Here is a 26430-nt window from a genome sequence, read left to right as displayed (position 1 = left end):
ATGTCATCCTGGGCATCTCAGTGTTAACATATGTGCTTTAATTAATTCTTTTTTTAGTTTAATGGTTTTATATTGTACTTTAATGCTGCATTTGTTTTTATGAGCAGCCAAGAGTGCTTGTGTTATGCGGCAGCTACATAAATACGGTATTATTTATTTATTTATTTAGATGGCCTTTTCCTTAAACAACATCTCAAATCTTTCTAATTATGAAAACGGGAGCAAAAACCCTTATAACCTCCCACTGAGTCTCAGTAAAGTACCTCTGAGAATAACATCTCATCTTCCTTCAGCCCACAAATGTGCATCTGCCAAAAAAATTCTGTCTGCTGTGAAACCTTAGCATGTTCACACTGAGGCAGCAAACCTCATTAGCATCTTTGTTTTCCGCAATCCAAAACGCTCAGCTTCATTTGTATGTTGTTAAATTCCAGAAGCCATATTTAAAAAATACACAAAAGCAAGGCCAAATCCCATGGCAAAAACACTCAGTGGGCTTATGAATTACAAATGTAGGACACCCTTCCTATGTGCAGTCAGCAGCCAACCCGCAACAGCAAAATCTGGATTCTCATTTGCTCTGTGCAGAGCTAATTCTTCTCTTTGGGGGCTCAATAATTGGTTTCAGTCATAAACTGAAAGCTTTACTTTGCTGCCATTGAAAGAAAGTGATAAGGTGTTGTTGTTGTTTTTAACCCACCTAAAAGAAACAACCAATTTTTCTAAAAGGAGAACAATCATCCATACATTTCCTCTTATCCCCATATCAAATACGTTTTGGCTGGAGACATTAACCCATTTCAGGCATTCAAAACCTGTGTCAATAATTGATCTGCATGAGAAGGAGGACAGCAGCTTCATCCCTGACATGGGCATTCATTAGAATGTCTTTAGAGCAGGGGTGTTGGACCTCAGGCCCATGGGCCAAATATGGCCCTCCACAGTTCCCCAGATGGCCACACCCCTTTCCATCGGCCCGCCCCTCTTTCCCACAACTGCCAATCATTTGATCGCTTCCCAGCTTTCGCACTGGTTTTCCCTCATTCTAAAAGGTTGACATGCTTCTCCTAAGTAAATTGCAGCCGTAAAAGCACTTTTATGGCTGCAGTTTATGTAGATGGAAGTGCTTTACGGCCTCAAGTGGTGTAAAATATGTAGTTTATGGCCATAACTTTCCCAAGGTCCATGAATGGCAGCTGCCATTCACAGACTTTGCCTTTTTAAAACCGGAAAGGTAGCCCGTGAAATCTGGCAGGCATGCACAGGGCTCTGGGGAAATCCAGTGAGGCCAAGCGACCCGGATTTCCTGCAGTGGACCCCCCCAAACTGGACTTTTGGGGGCTTGCCCATCCCTATTAAAACCCGATCCCTCCCCCCACCAGCATCTAAAAGCCTCCCTTGTTCACAGGTGTAAGTCTGTGTGTATGTGTGTGGGGGTTGGGGTTGGGGGGGAGGTTGATTTTCCAAGTAATGCCCCACCATGTGGGGTGGATGCAGAGCTGCTAAAACCAAACTACGATTTACAGGGGTCAATGTAAGAATGCATATGTGTGTAGTACCACTAGTACACATGCATCATCATCACAAGACCTCTCAAAATATAAATGAGGTTCCCCCCAGTCCGCACTTGCTAAAAAATCTTGATTGCGAGTTGAGCCCAGGGTAGTTCATCTGTCACTATGAAAAATACTTCTCAATCTAACATAAAAGTCCCCTCTCCAATCAATTTCCTTTAAAAAAAGAAAATAATGTGCATTTCAGTAGGAGTGAGTGGACTGATTTAGCAGGGAGGGAGCATGTCTTGAGCCACAAATGGACTTAAAACAAGCTCCACAGATCACAACCACAGTTTAAAACATAGATCCAATTAAATCAGGCAAGATGATAGCCAATAATGAAGCACTCTGCCTCTTGGAGGACAGCAGTTTTGAAAAGGCAATTGGTAGCAACGAAGGCCTAGACTGTTCATTAGTTATTTCTTTCCACTTATTAACACTCCTTTAATATGCCAAAAAGAATATAACACAGATGCAAGAAAAGGGGAAATGACTGAGACTTTTTCTCCCAGATTCAGCAAGGCAGCAGTTAATCTATATCGCATGGCAAGTTTTGGAATAGCATTCTTTAAAATCTATCAATCAATCAATCAATCTTGCTTGAATCACAGCCTCTGTTTTTACAAAACCAATTTCATCCCACAATGGATGGATACAATCAAGAACAGATGAGGCCTTGCTTACAGTTATTGGCACCACCCACTATTAGGGGAGCAGTGTCAGAGCTGGGGCAGAGCAACGCCTTTTCAGTGATGGCCCCAGCTATTTGGAATTCATACACCTAGGAGACCAGCCTTCAACCAAGCTCATTGGTTTTAAAGAAAAGCTGCTTGTTTCCCCATGAGCTTTTAGAGAACATCAATGAACTACTGCATTTAATGATTACTCAGTTTTGTTTATTTGAATATATTCATTGCACTGTTCTTTTGGGGTGTTGCATAGTGTATGCAGCTTGTTTAAATTTTCATGAAAGCTGGTGGATTGTGATCTAGGGGATGGAAGCTGCCTAGAGCTGATTGTCCTGAGCAGAAAGCTGGAGTGATGGCTCAAAGGGAGTTTTTAATCCAGCAAAGGTCTGGGAGAAAATATACTGATATACATGCTGTCAGCTAACTCTTTTTCTTGTGTAGCAGTTGCAGCTGGCTTTGTTTCCTCATTGTCTGTAGCATGACAAAGACCTAGTCAGGAGGAAGCGTGAAAAGCTAGGGCTTTTCCTTCTTCCTGAGAAGGTCCTTCAACCTGAGTAGGTCCTTCCTCCTGAGTAGACCCTGGGGAAAAGCATCTGCTGGTGGCCAGGTGAATGTTCCAACAGCAATGACTCTTGAGTTTCCCACCAGAACTGCCATCACCTGTGCTCCACAGAGCCATGCGGCAATGGGGGAGGGTTGGGAAACAAGGCAGGGCTTGGGATGGGGTTGAAAGGGGTACTTCAGGGCCTCAGGTGAGACAGCCCTGCAGCGGGACTCCTCAGTTGCCCCACATCTTCTGGGGGAGCGGGGTTAACTGTAGAATCCCAACCCTCCTCTTTCCAAGAGGCCACCCCTGGGCTTGGATCAGCTGGGAGCCAGAGACCAAGATATATGTAGCGATGGTATGGAAAATCACTTGCCTGCTTGCCCCAGGTCCTGGTCCTGAGATATAAACACTTTCCTTAGGGGACCCTGAATGAGGCTAAAACCCTGCTATGTCTGGTCAAATCCTGACAGCTGTTGACCTAAATCATAGTGCAATAGAATGAAACCAATACAACCCAGATCATCAGAAGGGTTCCACAAACTTTAAGGAAGTCTCATGGGTGACAGTGTTTCTTCCTCCATTAGAACATAGTATCCCATCTCAGTAAACCAGTGCGGATGTTCACCAAGAAAGAAGGAAGCATAATAAATAGGCCCCACCCTTGCTTAATCCAAGGTATTTATCTCCTGCTATCACCTTCTGTGTCTATAGAAGACTTCCCCAAACTGGTGCCCTTCAGATATTTTGGATGTTAACTCCCATCTGCCCTGGACAACATGGCTAATAGTCACACTGGGACTTGTGGTCCAAAATGTCTGGAGGGCACGAGATTGGGAAAGGCTGTTCTACAGCATCTTTAGGTATCTTGGTTTAGACCAAGGAAGTGCTCCTACCTGAAATGGACATGCAGTAGACTTACCGCCGCTGACCCGCTCCGGGGCCCTCGCGTTCTCGTCAGCTTCCCTAGCATTACAAAGCCAGCTGTCGAGACGCTCTCTGACGTTCCAAGTGGCTTCTCTGCTGTTTTCTTGCAGTCAATGTAGAGACTGACCCTGGAACGGCTCACGGATATGTGCACCTGCTCAACAGACAAAAATAGTTACACTGCGCCTCACCTTGATGCTGTAGCATTTGATGCAATATAAGACAGAGACTTCTGAGCCTGACAAAATTACATGCAAAGCACGATGTGTGGAGCAGATTCAGTGTGGTGAGGGTTAGGATTAGATTAAGGGGAGCTGGGTTCAAATTGAGTGAAGTAAGGCTATGGTGATCCAGGAAACATTTTGCAAGAGGAGACATTTAGTGGAGAGGTTGGGAGGAGAAGTGGATTTGTGGACACAGACGGAGCACCTCTTCCAGTCAGAGAGAGGAACAAATTGGAAAAGGGAGAAGGGAACAGAGAGAGAACAAAGTGCTTCTCCTCTCCCCTCAAGAAAAGCCTGCCAGTTCTGTTAAGTGGGCGCTGTCAAAGGCAAGATCTTGAGAGCTATTCAAAACAGTAAGATGAGAATAAATTGGCTTCAGTCAGCCATTAAATAATTCACAGTTGAGATCCAGATAAGCTTGAGAAGTGCCCTGAGATGCTGAGCCCTCTCTCCTTAAATTAAAGCTGTTGACCAAACTGGATTTCTGGATGATACTCCCAGCTAAGATCATTAACTTGCAGGAGCAGAGAGGTGAGAGGCAGGAATACAAGAGAGATGCAACCTCACTATCAGTCATATAAATAGGGGTGTCAGGGTCCCACCATTGACCTGGACCCCCTGAGCAACTCCTTAAGGATCTCTTGCTTCTTTAAGAGGCCCACCTTCTTCTTTTACCTTCCCCTTTCCAATAACGTGGGGTGTAGGCTGTAGGCATGGGGTGACTGACACTCAAGTTACAGGGTTTAACCACAACAGTTTACTGGTAAATTCAAGCAAGCCAATTACAGCTAAAGGTATTTACAGAATAGAGCTGAAATACAAAAGGCCTTAAGAGAAAATAAAAGTTGCAAAATGCAAGTTCCTTTACCCTAGCTGTACTTAAACTTCTCCAGGCTGCTGCTTCCTGCTCCCTTTTCAGGTTCTGGTCTCCCTAACTCCACTCTTACTGGCTCTCTTGCTCTCTTTATATACCCTCCTCCCTCAAAACCAAAAGTACTGTTTCAAACCTGAAGAAATGAAACTTAACTGGGGAAATGAAACTGAAGCTTAAGCAGGAAAATGAAGCTACCCCTCTCAGGGATACCCCCTCCCAACAAAAAACTCCAAGCCTCTAGCCCTGACCTTTTTCCTTGCCTCTGTATGCCTCAGAACTTAACAAGGGGTAACAAGAGAGATGGAGGACGATAGGCTGGGTTATTTGGCTCTTCAAATGTAAAGGTTTCAGTGTCAGTAAGGTATAGGGAAAAAGAGAGACATGAGATGCATAATGTTGTTGTTGGTAGTATTTATTTATTTAGGCGCTCTCTCTCTCTCTCGCTCTCGCTCTCTCTCTCTCTATATATATAGACACACACACACTGCTTTTCAACAGAAGCTTTCAAGGCAGCTCACAATTACAAACCAACATCCTGCATTAACTTAGAAACAATAAAATTCTGAAAATCACAAATGTGTGTGTGTTTATTAACCGTGCTGCTGTTTTATTGCTGTAGCTTTGTGAACATTTTATATAGTGGCTATTTTAACGTATCGTTTTTAAACTGTATTATTGTATATTTATTTTTATACTTGTATTTTATTTGGTGCCCTGGGTGTGCTTGGCCCAGAAAGGCAGCTTCTAAATATTTATTTCTTTATTTCTTTGAATTTATTTCAACAATAAAAAATGTCAGTGAGAACAGGAATGTATATAAAAAAAACAGGACTGAAATAAATCCTCCATCCTCAGGAGAATAAAATTATCTTCTTCTGATGCCTAAAAGCTGGTAAAGCAGGTGCCAGCTGTGTGTCTCTGGGACAGGTGTCCTCTAGGGTGTCCAGGACAGTCCTCTATTTTGGAGAGCTGGCAGAAATCAGTCCTCCATTTGAAGGGCAATTAAGTCCAAATGCATTTTAAAGATAAAAGAACCATCAGAAGAGCTGGGACTTGAAGTTGCCCATCAACAGTTAGCACCTGGGCAGACTGAGCAGGAACACAGGGCACTAAATCAGTCTTCTCTACTATGGTGAGAGACATTGTCCTTCTATTTAAACGATAGGTTTTCTATCACTAAATGCGCATGCATATATAAAAAATTTGCATATGCAAATCTTAAGCAATTGGTGTCCTATTTTAGTGATGCATAAGTGGCCTCTTTACCCCTGCTTGAGTTGTGAAGCTGGTGGCACCTGGAATGGGGCCTCTGATGGAGGTCTTAAAAAATCTACAAGTGACCCTAGGGCCTAAGGTAATATGGGGGTGCAAATATAGCCTCCTGCACCATCCTCAGGAGGTATCACTGCAAAGTGGAATTTGTGTTTCCCCACTCCCACCTAAAAGTTTGATAGCAAACATTCACTGGATGGTTTCTGAAGATTCAAATATTTACAGTATATTTGATATTCAGCATCCAATAATACTGACAGTATCTAAATGCCAGAGCATACCCAGTAGTGTTCCAAAGCTGTGTGCATTGCTGGGGAATACTGGACATGCCAGACAAGCTATCTACTATTACGGATTTTCTCATTAACCCCCCCCCATCCCCTTGCCCCTCGATGAGCTTCCAAAAAAACTCTGGGTCCCCCCAGATCAAAGCTTGCAAAGCCCTGGCCTATGAAAATCCACATTTGTTACCTGTCAAAGCAATAAAGTAACATAAATCAAGAGATGCAGAATTTTGCTGGGTTTTTTTTTAACCTTCAAAATTTCAGCTAAACATTTAGCATGCACAACCTGGATGCCTAAGAGCAACCTCTCAATAAGAGATGATCTAGGACCAGCAACAACAGCAGCCATAGCATTTCTTGCACAGAGGGCCAGATCCGCAGCTTAAAAGCTCCCCCTACCCCCACCCCTACCCTATGCTAGGCCCCTGATTCAGACTGGGCCCCTTGGGGATAAAAATGAAAACAAATGTAGCTGCTAGATATGAATTTAAAGTAACATCTGTTTTGGCCCTCAAGCCACTGAAGTTACATCATGTAAATTAAATTGCACAGGACATACAGGGACATGTTTTATATGGAGTTCGACCATTGGTCCATCTAGCCCAGTATTGTCTGCATTGACTGGCAGCAGCTCTCCAGGGAAGATTCTTTCCTCGCCCTACCTGGGCATGCCCGGGATTCAGTCAGGGACCTTCTGCATATAAGGCAGGGGCTCTACCACTGAGCTATGGCCCCTCTCTTGAGCTACATGCATAGCACATGGCACAGGGGTGATCTTAGCTCTGCTTGCAGTGTGGTGTAGTGGCTAGAGTGCTGGACTGGGAGCCGGGAGATCCGGGTTCTAGTCCCCACTCGGCCATGGAAGCTCACTGGGTGACTTTGGGCCAGTCACATATTGAAGATATTGCATTTATTTATTTATTTATTGCATTTATATCCTGCCTTTTTCCCTCTTGCAAGGAACCCAGGGCGGCTTACATTATCCTCCTCCTCTCCATTTTATTCTTAGATACATTTATGCATGCATTTAAACAGAGTAGCACATGCAGACAGGAAGTGATTTAGTAATTCATTATCATGCTGGCACACACCCCAAAATCCATTAGTATTTCAGCAGGCACAAATATCAACAGGTCAGCAAACATCCTAGGGATATTTCTAGTATCATTATTTAGTTATTGTTGTTGGAGTTGTTGTTGTTGTTGTTATTATTATTGTTATTAATTCATTCTTTACGTATCAGTTCTGCTTCTTTGGACAAGGACCTTATGAAAGCTCCCATAGAATATCTTCTTCACTTCCTGTTGGTCAAAGGTGACTTCCTCTACATCAGTTTCATGGTCACGATGGAAGTAAATTAAAGATTTCTTATTGGCTATAGGGAAGAAGAAGACAAATAAGCTGAAGGTTTTAAAGAACACCTCATAGGACTGAATGCATGATCACCAGCCGCAGACTATAGGCTTTACTGAAATAATAGAGAAAAATACTAAAACATTTTTTTTTGGTGTGTGTGGGGGGAGAGAATTGAAAAATCCCAGTGACTACTTCTCACAATATGGTCCACAAGAAGCATATTTCTGTCTGCGAATCTATCTATCTATCTATCTATCTATCTATCATCACTGTGAACCATTATGAGATTTTATGATATTCAGCGGTATATAAATGTCACAAATAAATATATAGCAGACGTGTATACCAACTGTTTATAGTTGCTCCTTGTTTTGGCAGTCCCAGGCAGGCATCAAAAATGGTTTTATCAAACCCCAAGTGGGCCACTGGACATGGTGGGCAGCCTGCATTCAGCTTGGTGGGTCTCACCATGTGCAGGCCTGATGTATGGTGTGCCACAACCTGAAGGTTTGGGGTGGGCTATGATACATGAAAAATCAATGGACACAATCCAGCATGGATTAAGGCATCCTTATGACCCATCAATTTTGATGGGACTTAAATGTGTGTCAGGATTCACTCTGGGCTGGAATCCCAAGTGACAGCTGGATGAGGGCCTCAAGGTCAGGAAGGAGGAGACCATCAGCTAGGTAGAATCGAAGTTGAGCAGTAAAGCACATATTATGCATGCAGAAGCTTCCAAATTCAGTCCCCAGTATCTTCAGCTTAAAGCAGGGGTGTTGGACCTCTTTCAGCCTGAGGGCTGCTTTCCATTTTGGAGAAGCTCTTGGGGCTCACATTCCACTGGTGGGTGGGGCTGAAAGCAAAAAGGTGGGGCCAAAAGTACCCCCCTCCTCAGCATATTGTACCTTAAAGCTCTTGGTGACAGTAACTAAGCCTTCGGAGAGACATTTCAACCTTTTAGAATGCAGGGCCAGGGGGGGTGCTGTGGAAAAAAATTACCTGCAGTCAGGGGAAAGGGGGTGGACATCTGGTGTGAGCCCTGGAGGGCCAGATTGGGACCCCAGGTGGCCAGATTTGGCCCACAAGCCTGAAGTTCAACACCTTTGGTTTAATTTCTGCCACTGAGACCCTGGAGAGCCGGTGGAGTGAGCCAATAGAGACAGCCAATGGAGGCTTTAGCAAATTGAAGCATTGTCACCTGGCATCTAAAATAAACCAAATTATTAGGTACTAAGACAAGAGGGTTGGTGAGGGCATTCCCCAGTGGGGGCACTACAACTGAAAAGGCCCCCATCCATGGTAGCAACAACCACATTCTCTGCTGAATGTTCTATGGACCTACTTACGGTCAAGTATGATGCCAAGGAGAGGCTGGAAGTCCTCGTCTGTTATCTGCCACACAGCAAAGGTTTCCCGGGGGCTTTCTGGCAGAAGTCGGAGAAGAAAGGTGATGGTGTATTCAGCTGGAATTCCAGAGACAAAGACTTCACTGAGGGAGGAAATAAATAAATTGAGCAGAAAGACTCCTAAGTAGAATACATTAGAATGAACTTCCCAGGAACATAGAAACATAGGGAGTTGCCTTATGCAGATTCAGACTATTCTGGTCCATCTAGCTCAAGGGTGAGAAACTAAATTTGAGTGGGGGGCCAGATGAAGCCCAGCCAGCCCTTTGCTGACCTGTGACACCCAGAAACAGCACCCCCTGAACCAGACTGTTCAGAGGAACCAGGGCCTTCACTGCTAGGGACCACATGCTCCCTTGTCTTGCTCACCAACATAGAGAGCAGACCAGATGGGAGCAGATGGAGCAACAACTGAGAGTTCAGCTTCAGTATGGAGGCCTGCCCCTTTAAGGCTTTCCACTCCTCATCAGGGCAAGGGTGTGAACCCTTAGAGGGTATTCAGGGTAGGGATGTGTGAATCATTCATTGAAGTTCTCCAAATTCCATCTCAAACCTTGTTATGACTTGAGTCCAAATCAGACTGAGACCTTTGTTGTTTTCTTTTTGCATGAAAATCTATATGTATTTCATGCGTATTTTCCCAAATGTATGCATCAATTGTGTGCGTCTTTGAAATGTATGCATTTCCCTCATTGATTATATGTGTGCATTTTTCAAAAGTACACATTTTTTTCCTGCACAGTTTTCAAATGTGTGTGTGCGGTCGAACACATTTTTTTGAGTCCGCAAATCACATTGCAAGCTTGGAAACATACGGACTTCAATTGCAGATGGTGTCTGAGTCCGTTTTCAGCCTGAGAGGTGTGAATTGGGTAAATCCTGATCAAAAACAAACTGAAATGAATTTTGCATACATCCCTAACTCAGGGTCAGGAGGCATACAAGGGCTCAGTCACTTGGAGAGACCCAATAGACGGGGGATAAAGCTTTCGAGTGATCAATTAGATAACAGCATTGTGATGGGCATTAGGGAACAGTGCTGCTGTCTATTTGTTGAACCCCACATGCAACTAATTTTAGCCTCGCTAACATGCTGACTGCCCGCCCTTAGCCTCATAACAATGTAACCAAAGGTCTCTTATGTTTGTGCTCTCTCTCTCTCTTTCTCTCTTTAATGACACCATGCCCTTGAAAGGATGATCTTCTTTTAAAAAAAATATTATTATGGCTATATGAACAAGCTAGTTTGAGTCTCTGAACATTTTGATGAAGGGTACTCTGTGGAATCTCAGAATTTGCTGTTAAGAAGCTTTGCTTCTTTAAACAAGATTGAAAATATCCCTATGTTCCAGCAATTAAACTTAAAAAGGAAGCTACAGCTGCCTCTTAATAATCCAGTCTGTCTTGATTTGCAAAGCTGTAGTCAATAACAGAATCCAGTGCTAGGCCATTATAAACCCCAGATTACAAAGAGGAGTCTGGGTAGCAACTCAACAAGCAAAGTCATGTTCCAAAGTCACTGATTCATGGAGACCCACACAACTTCCAGCCGGTCAATAATGGTGGCAAACTTTATAAGTAAGTGATCACTTCAGCCGTCCGTGTATTCAGTTGTACACCATCCACAGCAGAGCTGGCCACTTGGCAGCTGCCTAGGGAAGAGGGGGGAACCTCAAGCCCATGGGCTGAATCTGGCCCTCATTAGGTCCCAACCCAGCCCTCCAGGGTTTCCCAAATGGCCATGCCACCTTCCCCTTGCCCCACACAATTTCCCCCGACTGCCAATTGTTCGGTGGATTCCCAGCTCCTGCACAGTTCCTTTTCCCATTCTAAAAGGTTGAAATGCTTCTCCTAAGGCATAGCTACTGGCACTGAGCGAGGGATGTACGGACTGTGTAAAATCCATTCTATCTGTGTTTTGTGGATTGTAAGGTGCCTTTTGTTCCGTCGTCCACCCACCAACAGAATTGATTTTTTTTGTTTCTGAATTTGTGTGAATTTGCATGTGTGCAAATGTGCAAATTTCCCCAAAATGCACATTTTCATGCTTTAGCCTATGGGGGAAATGTGCATTTTTGGTCGGCTTCTTTTTGGTCGTGCTTTTTTTTTTTTTTTAAGTGCCTTTTTCATGAACGAAATTTGCGCAAAATTCAGGAAAGTTAGAAAACTGGTCCAGAAGTCAGTGGAATCTGCCCAACAGGGGAAAAACCAATCCACTGTGGAATCTGTGGGTCAGATTCATGAAAATCCAAACTAATTTGGTTCTACTGTGGATTTCTCTGACATCCCTCCTAAAAGCTCTAAGGTAAAATATGCTGGTATTTTTGGTGTGTTGGCCCCGTTGGTTTTGCCTTGGCCCCACCCATTTTCCTTTCAGTCACACCCACTGCTGTACACCCAGGAGTACAGGGGTAAGGACCAAGACCCTGATGCGATGGAGGGGGTATAAAGGCTCACCAGAGAGGGCTTCCAGTGACAAGAAAAGTAGGTTTCTCTACTTGCTTGGGCTCTGATGATGAGCCACATGGGCAGGAGAGATAAGGGCCAAACTAGACATGATATCAACAGGAGTGAGGTTAACCACTTCTCCACAGCTGCCATTTGCCCAGGGAGGCAAGGTGCCATTGGTACCAATGGAAGCTTCCTGCTTGGGACAAATAGCAGCTTCTGTAGGGAGGATTTTCACTGTGACTATGATGTCAGGGAAAAGGGTTAACCCTCCACTCATCATGCTCCATGGTCCCAATCTTGATCACTCCCCCATCACAGCTGTTATTTACATTTAAAAAAAAAAAACAGGACATGTTAGTTGCAATCACGTCATTAACATGCCATACAGCTAGGCCCTAAGGTGTCAGGATTGATTCTGAGAGCAAGGAGATAGTTGCAGCTCAGATTCAGAAGAGGAAAAGGCAGAATTGGGGGATGAGTTTTCCCAAGCCAGTTCAGATATAGGCGTGCTTCTCAGGTTACTAACTCCCAGATGGCCAGGCCTGAAGCCCCCCCCCCTTGCCCCCTCCGTGAGAAGCCGGGAGGAAGAGGAGGAGAGTGGGAAGTGTGATCTAAGAGATGCTAGACTATGGCGCAGAGCTAAGAGGGAAACATCAGGGGCAGAGCTCAGGCGGTTGACCCGGTTAGCGATGCATGAAAGGCGATGTAGGGAAGCATCACTGGAAGGGCGGGACATCCCTCCCTAAGTTATTCTAGCCAGCAAGGCTCACTTCAAACTGTAAGCAATGTCGGTGTTCCCATTTGAATCCCCTGGAGGAATTCCTTTGTAGCCTGAAAGTCTTTGAGGATTTGCATCTGTAATGAACCCATTGATAATTAATTAAAGGCCTGAGATTGAAGCCTTTCTATTTGTGTGTGAGAGTGCATCAGGAAAGAGGGGGCCCAAGGGAAAGGTGATGTAAGTGACCATGTTAAGCCAAAGGCCATGGTTCTGTCCTGGCAATGTTTTCTTCTAAAGGTGGGGTGAAAGTCTGATCACTCTTTCCAAAGTGATTGCAGAAAGAAGAGGAGAAGAGAGGGAATAAGAATGGAGGTTCTTATTAAAATTTAAGTGCGTCATCAGCAAATTGCACACAAGCATAGCTCTGTCTGCCTTATCAGCTGACGTGCTAGATGGATGTTTAATGATACCATGCACAGAAACAGCAAAAGCATAAATGCTGAGGAGGGAATGTGCATACTGAAACAAAAGTGGGGGCAGGCCAGGGGAAGACCTTGCTTATGAAAAATCTCACTACCCCAGCTAGCTCTGCTGCTGCTGCATAGCTAAGTGGCACATTCGATTTATCCTGAGGCACTTCTGAATTCAATGTATGGGTTTCTGCATTGAGATAATTCCATAAAAAGCAATGTTCACAGCTTCAAGCAGAGCTGCCTGGGAAATTCTGAAATTCCATCCCAATCTAACAACATAGAAGCTTTGTTGCCAGCTTCTCTTTCTCAACAGGGGAGAGAGTTTCTGCCAGCTCCCCAGACCCCAAAATGAGAATCAACAATAAGGCTTAGTGTATATACAGTGCTTTAGAGAATGCAAAGTGCTTCACAATAGGGATGAGTGAAAAGTTCACTCCATCTGAATTTTTATGTGGTTGTACCAACTTTGACCCAGTAGCAACATATGGCTGTGAGAGCTGGACTATAAGGAAGGCTGAGCGCCAAAGAATTGATGCTTTTGAACTGTGGTGCTGGAGAAGACTCTTACGAGTCCTCTGGACTGCAAGGAGGTCAGATCAGTCCATCCTAAAGGAAATCAACCCTGACTGCTCCTTGGAAGGACAGATACTGAAGCTGAAGCTCAAATATTTTGGCCACCTAATGCGAAGAGAAAACTCTCTGGAAAAGACCCTGATGCTGGGAAAGACTGAAGGCAAAAGGAGAAGGGGACAGCAGAGGATGAGATGGCTAGATAGCATCACCGATGCAATGAATATGGACTTGAGCACAGTCCAGGAGAGAGCGCAGGACAGGAAGGCCTGGCGTGCTACGGTCCATGGGGTCACGAAGTGTCGGACATGATTTAACAACTGAACAACAACAACATTGTATTATGGAGACCTGGCTGGCTGAGGCCACTGCTCCAACTCTTGCGGCGGCGGCCCTGTGTCCAGCCAGATTTTCATATGCACAGCAGCTGAGGGCTGGGGATTGGGGAGGGGGAGTGGCTGTTATCTATCAAGAGTCCTTGGTTTTTGCCAGACCCCCTCTCTGGGAGACCAAGGTTGCTGAGTGCATGTACTGGAGATTGGGCCCAAAGGGCAATCTGGGGATTCTGCTCGTGTACCATCCACCCCGCTGCACGACTGACTCCCTGGCCAAGGTGCTTGAGGTGGTCTCTGACGTGCGTGTGCAGTCCCCTAACTTGTTGGTGTTGGGGGACTTCAACGTACATTCGGGGGCTGTCCTCACAGGGGCACCTCGGGACTTCATGGAGACCATGGCTTTCTGGGAGCTGCACCATATTCCAACTGGGCCCACCCATGTGGCCGGTCATGCACTAGACCTTGTGTTTGTTTCTGGAGAAGTGGGGAGTGATCTGGAAACCGGGGGTATATCCATCACCCCCTTGTCATGGTCAGATCGCTATCTGGTGACGTTGGACTTCTCAGTTCCACAACCCCTCCACAGGGGTGGAGGACCCATTAAAATGGTCCGCCCCAGGTGTCTTATGGATCTGAATGGATTCCTGAATGCGCTTGGGGATTCTCTGGAGCATGCCAACGGCCACTCGGTCGAGACCCTGGTGGGTGGCTGGAATGCTGCAATCACTGGGGCATTAGATCGGGTGGCTCCGAAATGCCCTTTCCCCCTGAACAGGGCTCGGACTGCACCATGGTTCAATCCGCAGCTACGAGCTCTGAAACAGGAGGTGAGATGGCTAGAGTGCTGGTGGCAGAAGTTTCGCTCCAAAGGCAATCAGACATGGGCTAGAGCTGTATCTTCAGCCTATCACGTGGTGGTGAAGGCAGCAAAAAAGAAATATTATGCTGCCTCTATCACGTCTGCAGAGTGCTGTCCCAGGAGGCTGTTCCAAGTGGTCCGGAGCCTGGTCGGTCCAGTTGCTCCGGAACCACTGGAACATCCTAAGGCCTCCTGTGAGGCCTTGGCAAGGGACTTTGCAGATAAAATTGATCGGATTAGGAGTGTTATTCCATGCGCTGTGGATACAGTTAGTGAGCAGGAGGTGGGCTGTGGGCTGTGGCACACTAGTTTTGTGGGATCGGTTCCAGCTTCTTCCTTCTGATGAAGTGGACAAGGTGCTTTCATCTGTAAGGCCAACCATCTGCTTACTTGATCCTTGCCCATCTTGGCTCATTATGAGCTGCAGAGAGAGGCTGGGTGAGGGGATCAAGGTGGTGGTGAATGCCTCCCTTGAGGAGGGAGTGATGCCATCAGCCCTCAAGGAGGCAGTGATAAGACCGCTTTTTAAAAAGCCTTCCTTGAATCCCCAAGTTCTGAACAACTTCTGCCCAGTCTCAAATCTGCCTTTTTTGGGCAAGGTGATTGAGCGGGTGGTGGCGATGCAGTTGAAGGCATACTTGGAAGAAGCCGATTATCTAGATCCATTTCAGTCGGGCTTCAGGCCTGGGCATGGGACAGAAACGGCCTTGGTCACCTTGGTGGATGATATGAGGAGAGCTCTGGATAGAGGCAAATGCTCCTTCCTTGTTCTCCTTGACCTCTCAGCAGCTTTTGATACCATTGACCATGGTATCCTCCTGGACCGCCTGGAGGGGTTAGGCATTGGAGACACCATATTACAGTGGTTCCAGTCCTTCCTCTCCAGCAGGTACCAGAGGGTAGCACTGGGAGAGGAGGTTTCAGACCCATGGCCGTTCACTTGTGGGGTGCCACAGGGTTCCATCCTCTCCCCGATGCTATTTAACATCTATGTGAAGCCGCTGGGGGCTATCATCAGGAGTTTGGGGGTGCAGTGTCATCAGTATGCAGATGACACGCAGCTCTACCTCTCGTTCAAATCTTCACCAAGGTTGGCCATAGAATCCCTGTCCAAATGTCTGGGGAGGGTGAGTGGCTGGATGGGGAGGAACAAGCTGAAGCTGAACCCTGACAAGAACGAGGTACTTTTGGTGGGAGACAAGAGGAGGTTGGGGGATATTGACCTGGTGTTGAATGGGGTACGGCTACCCTTGAAAGACCAGGTCTGCAGCTTGGGGGTCATCTTAGACTCCCAGCTGTCCATGGAGGCTCAGGTGTCAACTGTGAGCTGGACAGTGCTGTCCCAACTCGATCTGATATGGCAGCTGCGCCCCTACCTTCCCGACCATCTGCTCCCATCAGTAGTACATGCCCTGGTCTCCTCTCGTTTAGACTACTGTAATGCACTCTACATGGGGTTACCCTTGAAGACGGTTCGGAAGCTGCAGAAGGTACAGAACGCAGCGGCTCACCTGATTGAAGGCAGCCGCTGGCGAGATCACATCACTCCAGTGCTGAAGGAGCTGCACTGGTTACCAGTTGTTTTCTGGGCCAAATTCAAGGTGTTGTTTTTGACCTTTAAAACCCTATATGGTTCCGGCCCAGCCTATCTTAAGGAGCACCTCCAGCAGCACCAGATAGGCTGCTCGACAAGATCAGCCTTGGATTGCCTTCTCTCTGTCCCATCAGCCAGGACAGCTAGGCTGGTGAGGACAAGGGAAAGGGCCTTCTCTGTGGTCGCCCCCACTCTGTGGAACTCCCTCCCTAGGGAACTCTGCCATTCCCCCTCTTTAATGAGCTTCTGCCATGCATTAAAAACATGGTTGTTAAGGCAGGCATTTGGGGTGGGCTAGGGTAGTTTTAGAAATGTGATGGTTTTAATGTTGAATTTTATTGTATAAACTATTTTTATTGTTGTACATCACCCAGAGTGGCTGGGTGACTGGCCAGATGGGCGAATAAACAAACAAACAAACAAATAAACAAACAAACAAAAAACAACTTTGCACCACCTGTACCAATAAGCAAACTGGAGCAGAGTTACACACCAAAAATCACACTTTTCACTCATTATTCTCATATTGCAGATGTGAAATGGTGGTGGTTATAGCAGGAGACACAGTGGGTTGAATCTAAATACATAACAGTGCTGGGTGAAAGCTGGTTTTCCCACCCCCTCCTCCCCAGCATCCCCCCCCCCAGCATCCCCCCAGCTCCCCAAAGTACTCCTACAAGGGTTGAAAGATGCTGCTGAAATGTGTGGGATGTGTCACAATGGACTGAGTAGGAAGGGAGGAATTGCTGAAAATCAGGTGGGGGCTGGTGCCCCATTTCAGTGGGGCTAAACGGCAACCCACCCCAGTATTCTTGCCGTGAAAACTAAATGGATCAGTACAACCAGAGATATGTCGGTATACCATCGGAAGATGGGACTCCCAGGTCAGAAGATGGTCAAAATGCTACTGGGGAGGAACAGAGGATAAGTTCAGCTAGCCCCAGTTGTGATGACGCAGCTAGCTCAAAGCCGAAAGGATGGCTAGTGGCCGATGGTGCTGGTGGTGAACGACAAATCTGATGTTCTAAAGATCAACACACCATAGGAACCTGGAATGTAAGATCTATGAGCCAAGGCAAATTGGATGTGGTTATTGGGGAGATGTCAAGATTAAATATAGACATTTTGGGTGTCAGTGAACTGAAATGGATTGGAATGGGCCACTTCATATCAAATGACCACCAGATCTACTACTGTGGACAAGAGGACCACAGAAGAAATGGAGTAGCCTTCATAATTAATAATAAAGTGGCTAAAGCAGTGCTTGGACACAATCTAAAAAATGACAGAATGATCTCAATTCAAATTCAGGGTAAGCCATTTCACATCACAGTGATCCAATTTTATGCCCCAACCACAGATGCTGAAGAAGCAAAGATCAGTTCTATGAGGATCTGCAGCACCTATTGGATAGTAAGAAGAAAGTGCAAAAGCTGGGTTGCAGTTAAACCTCAAAAAAACCAAGATTATGGCAACCAGCTTGATTGATAACTGGCAAATCGAGGGAGAAAATGTGGAGGCAGTGACAGACTTTGTATTTCTAGGCACAAAGATTACTGCAGATGCTGACTGCAGCCAGGAAATCAGAAGACATTTACTTCTTGGGAGGACAGCAATGAAAAATCTTGATAAAATAGTGAAGAGCAGAGACATCACACTGACAACAAAGGTCCACATAGTGAAAGCAATGGTATTCCCCATAGTAACCTATGGCTGCGAGAGCTGGACCATAAGGAAGGCTGAGCGAAGGAAGATAGATGCTTTTGAACTGTGGTGCTGGAGGAAAATTCTGAGAGTGCCTTGGACTGCAAGAAGATCAAACCAGTCCATACTCCAGGAAATAAAGCCAGACTGCTCACTTGAGGGGATGATATTAAAGGCAAAACTGAAGTACTTTGGCCATATAATGAGAAGACAGGATACCCTGGAGAAGATGCTGATGCTAGGGAAAGTGGAAGGCAAAAGGAAGAGGGGCCAACCAAGGGCAAGATGGATGGATGATATTCTGGAGGTGACGGGCTCGCCCTTGGGGGAGCTGGGGGTGGTGACGGCCGACAGGAAGCTCTGGCGTGGGCTGGTCCATGAAGTCACGAAGAATTGGAAGCGACTGACCAAATAAACAACAAATGAATCCACTCTGGGTTTCAGTCAGAACTCTAAAGAAGCTATGCAAGGTGCTGAACCTATTCTAGAGATAGGGTTTAGCACTTTGAATAGTTCCTTTAGATTTCTCACCTGCTCTGATTGAAACCTAGAGCAGATTCACAGCCCCACTGAAATAGGAGCCACCAGCCTCACTGGCTGAAAATCAGATAGAGGCAACATCCATGAGTGATTTTCGGCTATCCCCCCCCCCCCCACACACACACACACAATTCCCCCACAGCTCACACCATTCACCAGGGCCCAGCCCCATTACACACACATTTCCAACCCAGTGACTTTTCTAAGGCCATCTAATAAGTTTGTGACAGATCTGAAGTTCGAATAGGGAGTTTCTCAGTTCACAGGCTTCACTGCACCAGCTCTCAAAATCCAATATAACATGCATAAACATATGGAGGTAATTTAAGAGGATATTACTATTGCTTGTAGCTGTAGCAGCATCCTGCCAAATAAACTAGAGCTGAGCACAAGTGGTCTCTCAAAATTCTCCACCCTATTTGTGGGCAGTAGGGGGGGGATTCACCAAATTTCTCTAAAGGGTGAGCTGAAATTCTCTAACAGTTCCTCAGCAGTGGGGCTCACTATCAGCAGGGACAATAGAACAGGTTTTTCATTTTTTTGTAAGGTTCTTCCTGGTTTTGGTACCACTGAAAGTTGCAACAGCAACAACTATGTTGACAACTCATCCACAATTTGGCATCCTTCAGAGTTCCGTGGACCTGGCATCATTCTGGGGCCTTCTCTCTCTCTCTCTCTCTCTCTCTCTCTCAATCTCTCTCTCTTTCACTCTGTGTGTGTGTGTTTGTGTGTGCGTGGCAGCTGTCAGAAAAAAATGTATGGTGGAAAATATTTGGAGAAGATTCTGAGAAGTGGACTTCTTTTTCTGGTGGGCGGCAAGGTGAGAAAGAGAAAGATCTCAGAAATTTTCTAAGAAAAATGCCTTCTGAGAAATTTTGGCTCAGCTCTAGAATAAAATGTGTGGACCTGCTAGGAGATTCCTAGTCCAATGGCTGTGTTTGAGGTACATACTAGTTTTTAAATGGAAATCTTGCCATCTGGCCTCTTGATGTACTTCCTCACATTACCTTGTTTTCCGGGTTAGCTGGATGTCTCTGAAAAGTGTATAAGTATGAGTCCCGAGGAAGATGTAGGGCTCCATGGCGACCCCTTTGATGGACGCATACTCCTTTTCCATCAGTCCAAATGCCTCCATCATGTCAAAACCTAGAGAAAGCAGAGAAAGAGAAGATGGTGGAAAGGCAGCCAGAGGGGGGCATCATTCTTCCTGGGAGTAAGCTGGGATCTAATACTAACATTGATAACCAACTAGGGATGTTGGAGAAGTCTACTGTGGGTTCAAATGAGTTCAGATTTCTAATGAATCCGACTTGCAGATTCTGCTGGTAGGGATGGCAGGGGAGTCTGGTTTGGGGGTGGAGCTCAGTGAGTTCTCGCCAGCCTGACCCCCTGGATGCCACTCCACAGACCCCCAAGCTGGCCCGACTTGGCACGCCCTGAGTCAGGGAAGCTCATGGTTTCCCGTCTCCTCTTTATCCACAGTTCCAAACCTTGTCTCCAAAATGGGTTTAGCACCTTGGATAGCTCCTTTAAAGTTCTGACTGGCTCTGACTGAAACCCGGAGTGGACTCACCACTCCACTGAAATAGAAGCCAGCCACCAACCTCCACTACTCAATCCACAGGATTGCGCCAAAGGGGTCATTTCATAAAAGGAGGGTGTGCCTGGCACCAACACTGGTTTCTTTTTCGGCACCAGGCTAAGACTTTCCTCTACTCCCAGGCATCTGGCAGCATATGATAAGTTTTTAATCAGGTCATGGGATATTGTGTGTGTGTGTGTGTGTGTGTGTGTCCTGTTTATATGTTTATACTAAGCTGTTTCTATATTATACATAATACCTTATTTTTACGGTTTTTAATCTTTGTAAACCACCCAGAGAGCTTTAGCTATTGGGCGGTATAGAAATGTAATAAATGAAATGAAATGAGATGAGATGAGATGAAATGAAATGAAATGGTGTGAATCATCTATAAAGATCCATACAGTTTCTCTAAAATTGCATCAGCTCACATGCTGTATTGAACAAGCTGGGAGAAAATTAAAATGCTCTTTTCCATTTTTGTGTCTCCCCCCCCCTGCCCCCCATCTCTTGAAACTGCTAAGCAAGGGCTGACCTGAGTTATATGACAAATACACATTTCCCACAAAAAAAGAAAAACTCATCTCCAGGCCCTTGGAGCCTTTCGTCTCTTCTCCAGCTCCTCATTAAAGCTCTATAAGGCACTTTCTAAAGTCTTTAATACAAGAGGACTCTGCAATCACCAGTTCCCCACCCCCTTCCCTTTGCTTATCTGAATTTATGGAAAGCTGAGGCTGGGGTGGGGGCAGAGGGAAGAAACAACTGGAAGAGAGATAACTGCATAAATAGTAAGGGGAATGTGTTAAAATTTTAATCAATATCCTGATCCTATCAGTTTCATCTCCCCAACACTTCTATTCTATAGAATGTGTATGTATGTATGTGTGTGGGGGTCTATTTTTGTAGAATTAGAACTCTTGCTGGATTAAATTTTAGCAAAATATCCTAACCTTGAAATCTATTCATCTCAATTAAGGTTTGCACCAGATGCTAACAATGTTATCAGGCAAAAGTAGGAGCTACAGCTGTAAATGATAGATGATTGATAGATGATAGATGATAGATAGATAGAGAGAGAGAGAGAGAGAGAGAGAGAGAGACAGAGAGACAGGGACAGGGACAGGGACAGGGATATATGTCTGGAAGGTCAGAGGGATGCAGGTGAGGCACCAGGCAACTCTGCTTGTGAAATCCTTTCTATTTTTCCACTCATGGGTACACACCGGTTGCAAAGGAATATTCACAAAAGAAATGCTTCTCTGGATCTTCTGGCACGATCACATGCTCCGTAATATGTGTCACTGCAAGGGCTGAGCCCATTGTTTTCACACAAACATTTTGAGGCTATCAAGGGGCTATCAGGGGCATTTCCTCAAAGAACCCCAAAATGTATCTTTTTCATGCTTGTTCATTGCCCTTTGCAGCCCAATCAGCTACAGTTTGGTTGTCTGAAGAATAACACTTGTTCTTCCTAATAAGAGTGACATCAGCATGCAGCCAATCAGGTTTCATAGAATCATAGAATAGTAGGTTTGGAAGGGGCCTAGAAGACCATCGAGTCCAACCCCCTGCTCAATGCAGGAATCCAAGTCAGAGCATCCATGACAGGTGCCTGTCCAGCCTCATCTTGAATGCATCCAGTGTGGGAGAGCCCACCACCACCCTAGGTCACTGGTTCCATTGTCGTATTGCTCTAACAGTCAGGAAGTTTCTCCTGATGTTCAGCCGGAATCTGGCTTCCTGTCACTTGAGCCCATGATTCCATGTCCCGCATTCTGGGATGATCGAGAAGAGATCCTGGCCTTCCTGTCTGTGACAACCTTTCAGGTACTTGAAAAGTGCTATCCCATCTCCCCTCAGTCTTCTCTTCTCAAGTCTAAACATGCCCAGTTCTTTCAGTCTCTAGGGCTCTGTTTGCAGTCCCCTGATCATCTTAGCTGCCCTCCTCTGAACCTTCTCCAGTTTGTCTGCATCCTTCTTAAAGTGTGGTGCCCAGAACTGGACACAGTACTCCAGATGAGGCCTAACCAGTGCTGAGTAGAGGGGAACTAGTACTTCCCAGGATTTGGAAGCTATACTTCTATGAATGCAGCCCCAAATAGCATTTGCCTGCTTTGCAGCCACATCATATTGTTGGCTCATATTCAGCTTGTGATCTACAACAGTTCCAAGATCCTTCTCACTTGTAGTGTTGTTGAGCCAAGTATCCCCCATCTTGCAACTGTGCATTTGGTTTCTTTTTTCTAGGTGCAGAACTTGGCATTTATCCCTATTAAATTTCATTCGGTTGTTTTCTGTGCAGCGCTCCAGTCTATCCAGATCACTTTGAATTCTGTTTCTGTCTTCCAAAGTATTAGGTATCCCGCCCAATTTTGTGTCATTTGCAAATTTGATCAGCATTCCCTGCACGTTCTCCTCCAAGTCATTCATAAAAATGTTGAAGAGCACTGGGCCCAGGACTGAGCCCTGCGGTACCCCACTCGTTACCTCTCCCCAGTTTGAGAAGGTCCCATTGATAAGCACTCTTTGAGTCCGATTCTGTATCCAACTGTGGATCCACCGGATCGTTGTTTCATCTAGCCCACTTTGAGCTAGTTTGCTCATCAGGATATCATGGGGCACTTTGTCGAAAGCTTTGCTGAAGTCGAGGTGTATTATGTCTAGGGGTGGACGAAAGTCACTTACCTTTCGCCGAAGCTTGTTCGCGGTGGGAGGAAGGCGCTTTGCTGCTCCCCCCGTGAAGTTCAGGCCGGGGGTTGAGGCTTCCCGCCTCACCCCAGCCGAAATTCAGGCCGGGGAGGAGGCTTCCCGCCTCGCCCGGCCGCGAACGCGAAAGTTTAAAAAAACAAAAACAACGCTATGCGTTGCCCTTATTTTCGCCGTAGTCTACGTAAATCTTTACGTAGACTACAGCGACCAAATAAGGAATGCGAATGGCAGCTCCCTGTGGGGGCCTCCATTATCCGTACGTGCTTTTTTTTTTTTAAAGTCACCCATGATAGGCTACGTGACGATTTACGTAGCCTATCACGGCTGACTTTGCAAATCTAGCCATGATAGGCTACGTTAATCGTCACGTAGCCTATCACGGGGGCGTTTTTTTTTTTTTTCTTGTATTGGAATGGCGGCAGCGGCAGCCGCTCGAAAGACCGGCTGCCGCTCCCGCCCCACACGAACACCCGCTGAACCGCCGGCTGGACCCGCCGCCGGGAGGGACATTCGGCGAAGGTAAGTCCCGTCCCAGGGGGGGTGTGGGGGGCGGGGGGGGCGGAGGATTTCTCCCCGAAACTTGTTCGGGGGGCCGAACACGTTGGCGCTCGGCCCCCTGAAGTTTCGGGGAGAAATTCTCCGCCATCCCTAATTATGTCCACAGCATTTGTCTCTGAGACACTATGTCATTCTAGGGAGACAAGGCTAATGGAGAGTGAGGGCAGTGCTTCCTGATTGGGCTCTGCCCTCACCCTGAACTAGCTTTGTAGTAGTATGATTTTAAGGTAAATTCAGACAGTTCCCCCCTCCTAGCTTGCAATGCTGTATGCTTTGAACATTCCTTCCCACTGCCAGGAAAGTACACAGTGGTAGGGGGAGCCCAGGGTATATATACTGGACACACAGAATGAAAAAAGGATGGTCCTCTATAAAAGAGAACAGATGGCCCATCTTTGATGGGAGGTCTTTGCCAGTGGAGACTGGTGCTGAGTCCTATCCCCAAAATAGGTTCAGCACCTTGAATAGTTCCTTTAGAGCTCTGGCTGGTTCTGACTGAAACCCATTAATGGATTCACAGCCCCACTGAAATTGGAGCTGCCAGCTTCCATGGTCCTTGTAAGGCATTGGGGGTCCAGCTGGGGACTCTGGCCATGGTGCTTTCCTCCGTGCTCCAGTGCAGAAGCTCCCAAGTGGAGGCAACGGTTGACCTGTCTTGGCTGTGCTGCAGCTCCATCTCCTTCAGAGGGCCAGAAGGGGCTACCGCAGCCCCCACACCAGCAGGGACCAAGGAGCCAAACAGCCAGGGTTGCCCATCTGATCTTAGAAAGCTGCTGACTCTGGCCTGGCCCCTTGGCCTCAGCAACGCATTGCTCAGGTTCAGGTATGCGTGGCCTTCCTCTATTGCACTCCCTGTGTGGCCATGCTGGCTGGGAGGGCTGGGAGAGGTGGAGCCCTCCAACACAGCCACCTTGGATAGGGATGTTAGAGAATTCTGCCACGGATCCCAGGGAGGCCGAATTCCAGTGAAATTGGCCCCCCGGAATCCATGGCGGAATGGAGCAACCTGCCCCACCACCCCAAGAAAGCCCCGCGAAATGGAGCCTACCTGGCTGCGGCTCTCGTGGTGGCTCCGGCAGCAGATGAAGCGGTGGTGGCAGCGACAGCGGCGGCTCCGGCCGCTGCCGGGCTGCTGCGGCCGCAAATGGCAGCCATCGTAGCGGCTGCCATTTGCATCCCTACGCCGGCCCGTGATAGGCTATGTATATATTTACATAGCCTATCATGGCTAAAGCAGGGACGCAAATGGCGTAGGGGACATTTGCATCTGCAGCAGCCCGGCAGTGGCTGGAGGCAGGATTCCAGGGGGGAGGAACGGATTGCCTCACCCCTGTCAAGGATTCCGGGGAGAGGAACGGATCACCTCCCCCCACCTGCGGACCCCAGCAGAGCTAGGTAAGTGGGGTTTCATACACCCCTAGCCTTGGATCTCTTCTGGTGCTCCCAGCAAAAGTAAGCAGGGCCATCGTTTATGGAGCCCATTTCCTTGGGAGGGTAGTGGGAATGCGGAGGGCTGCTGCAATTTCGAGGAGTTAGTGAGCGCTTTCTTCCCTACATCCCAGTCCGCCACCCAAGGTCCTCTGAGGGTTCTCTGCCACAGCTGCCTCATGTGGGACTGGAAGCCACGCGCAAGAGGACCTTTCCCTTTGCCGCCCTCAGCTGTGGAACAACCTGCCGGTTGAAATGTGCCTGCCAACCTCATTGAAGGTTTTTAAGCAGGCATTAAAGACTCTGTTATTCTGTCAGGCCCTCCCTTTTTAGAACTCTCATTCCCTTTTGCTGGCTTTTGTATACTGTTCTTAAGCCGTGTTGTTTTATTGTTGGATTTTTTAAAAAAGTTTTTAGTTCAAAGTTGTTTTTAGATATATGTTGTCTGTATATATCGTATGTATGCTTTTATGTAAATGGTTTTTAAACTTTGTATACTGTACTGTAATGTTTTAATGTTTGCAAACTTCCCAGAAAGCTTCGGCTACAGGGCGGTATATACATGTAAATTAACAACAACAACAACAACAATAGTGGTGAGCAACTATTGCTCCTTTCTGTGCCTAGACTTCCGGCTGGGCCTGTTGCTTTAAGCAGCCAGCTATGGTTCTCACACTTCCTTATTATTTCTCAGAGCCAGCTATCTGTGTGAGATGGTACAACCTGAGAGGCTATTATTTACCTTTATGGTCCTTGGCTAGACTTCACGGTCTACCACTGAGTATGGGCAGGAGTGTCTGGGATGGACATATAGCTATCTATGCTGGCTGTAGGGATGGCGGAGAATTTGTCCCCGAATCTTCGGGAGGCCGAATGCCAATGCATTCGGCCCCCCGATATTGGTGGGGAAATTCTCCACCGGCCCCCTGCCCCCCCCCGGGATGGGACTTACCGTGGCCGAATGTCCCTCTCGGCGGCGGGTCCCGGCAGCGGTTCGGCGGTGGTTCAGCGGGGGCGGGGGCGGCGGCCGGTCTCCTGACCGGCTGCCGCCGCTGCCATTGCAAAAAAAAAAGTAAAGTAAAAAAAAAACAACACACCCATGATAGGCTACGTAACGATTTACGTAGCCTATCACGGCTAGCTTTCCAAAGTCAGTCGTGATAGGCTACGTAAATCGTCACGTATCACGGGTGAGCTTGAAAAAAAAAAAAAAAGCACGTATGCAAATGGCGGCGGCCCATGGGCGCCGCCATTTCCATTCCTTATTTTGGCACGTCCAGTCTACGTAAAGATTTAGATACACCACCTAGAACTTTGAAGAACTCAAAAGATGGCGAAAATAAGGGAACGCTATTTGCATTGCCCTTATTTTCACCATAGTCTACGTAAAACTTTAAGTAGACTAGACGTGTCAAAATAAGGAACGCAAATGGCAGTCCCCATGGGAGCTGCCATTTGCGTACATGCTTTTTTTCCCCCCAAAATCACCCGTGATAGGCTACGTGACGATTTACGTAGCCTATCACGGCTGACTTTGGAAATCTAGCCGTGATAGACTACGTAAATCGTTACGTAGCCTATCACGGGGGTGTGTGTGTGTGTTTTTACTTTTTTTTTCGCGGCCGGGTAGACGGGGCGCTTCTACCTGGCCTGAATTTCGCCGGCGAGGGATGGGGCGCATCCCCCCTGGCCTGAATTTCGGCTGGGCGAGGCGGGGCGCCTCCCCCCCCTCGCCTGAACTTCGGGGGGAGAACCGAAGCGCCTCCCTCCC

At 46.8% G+C, this 26430-nt stretch overlaps 1 protein-coding gene across 1 annotated transcript in view; it reads right to left on the bottom strand.

The window, feature by feature from the left end:
• The window catches only part of COL20A1 (collagen type XX alpha 1 chain), a 193068-nt gene that overhangs the window by 52847 nt on the left and 113791 nt on the right, over positions 1-26430 (bottom strand). Inside the window, exons 22-25 of the mRNA XM_084854383.1 lie at positions 19390-19528; positions 9076-9218; positions 7636-7745; positions 3712-3870 (exon numbers count right to left, since the gene is read on the bottom strand). Coding sequence (XP_084710509.1) covers positions 3712-3870; positions 7636-7745; positions 9076-9218; positions 19390-19528 — 551 coding nt within the window. The remainder of the gene's footprint in view (positions 1-3711; positions 3871-7635; positions 7746-9075; positions 9219-19389; positions 19529-26430) is intronic.

The sequence above is a fragment of the Heloderma suspectum genome, chromosome 4 (genome assembly GCF_057233095.1).
Source record: "Heloderma suspectum isolate Gila_16-S chromosome 4, 16-S_ref, whole genome shotgun sequence".
Taxonomy (NCBI): domain Eukaryota; kingdom Metazoa; phylum Chordata; class Lepidosauria; order Squamata; family Helodermatidae; genus Heloderma; species Heloderma suspectum.
Note: the sequence above shows the minus strand (reverse complement) of the source record. Positions and strands in the feature narration are given on the sequence as shown.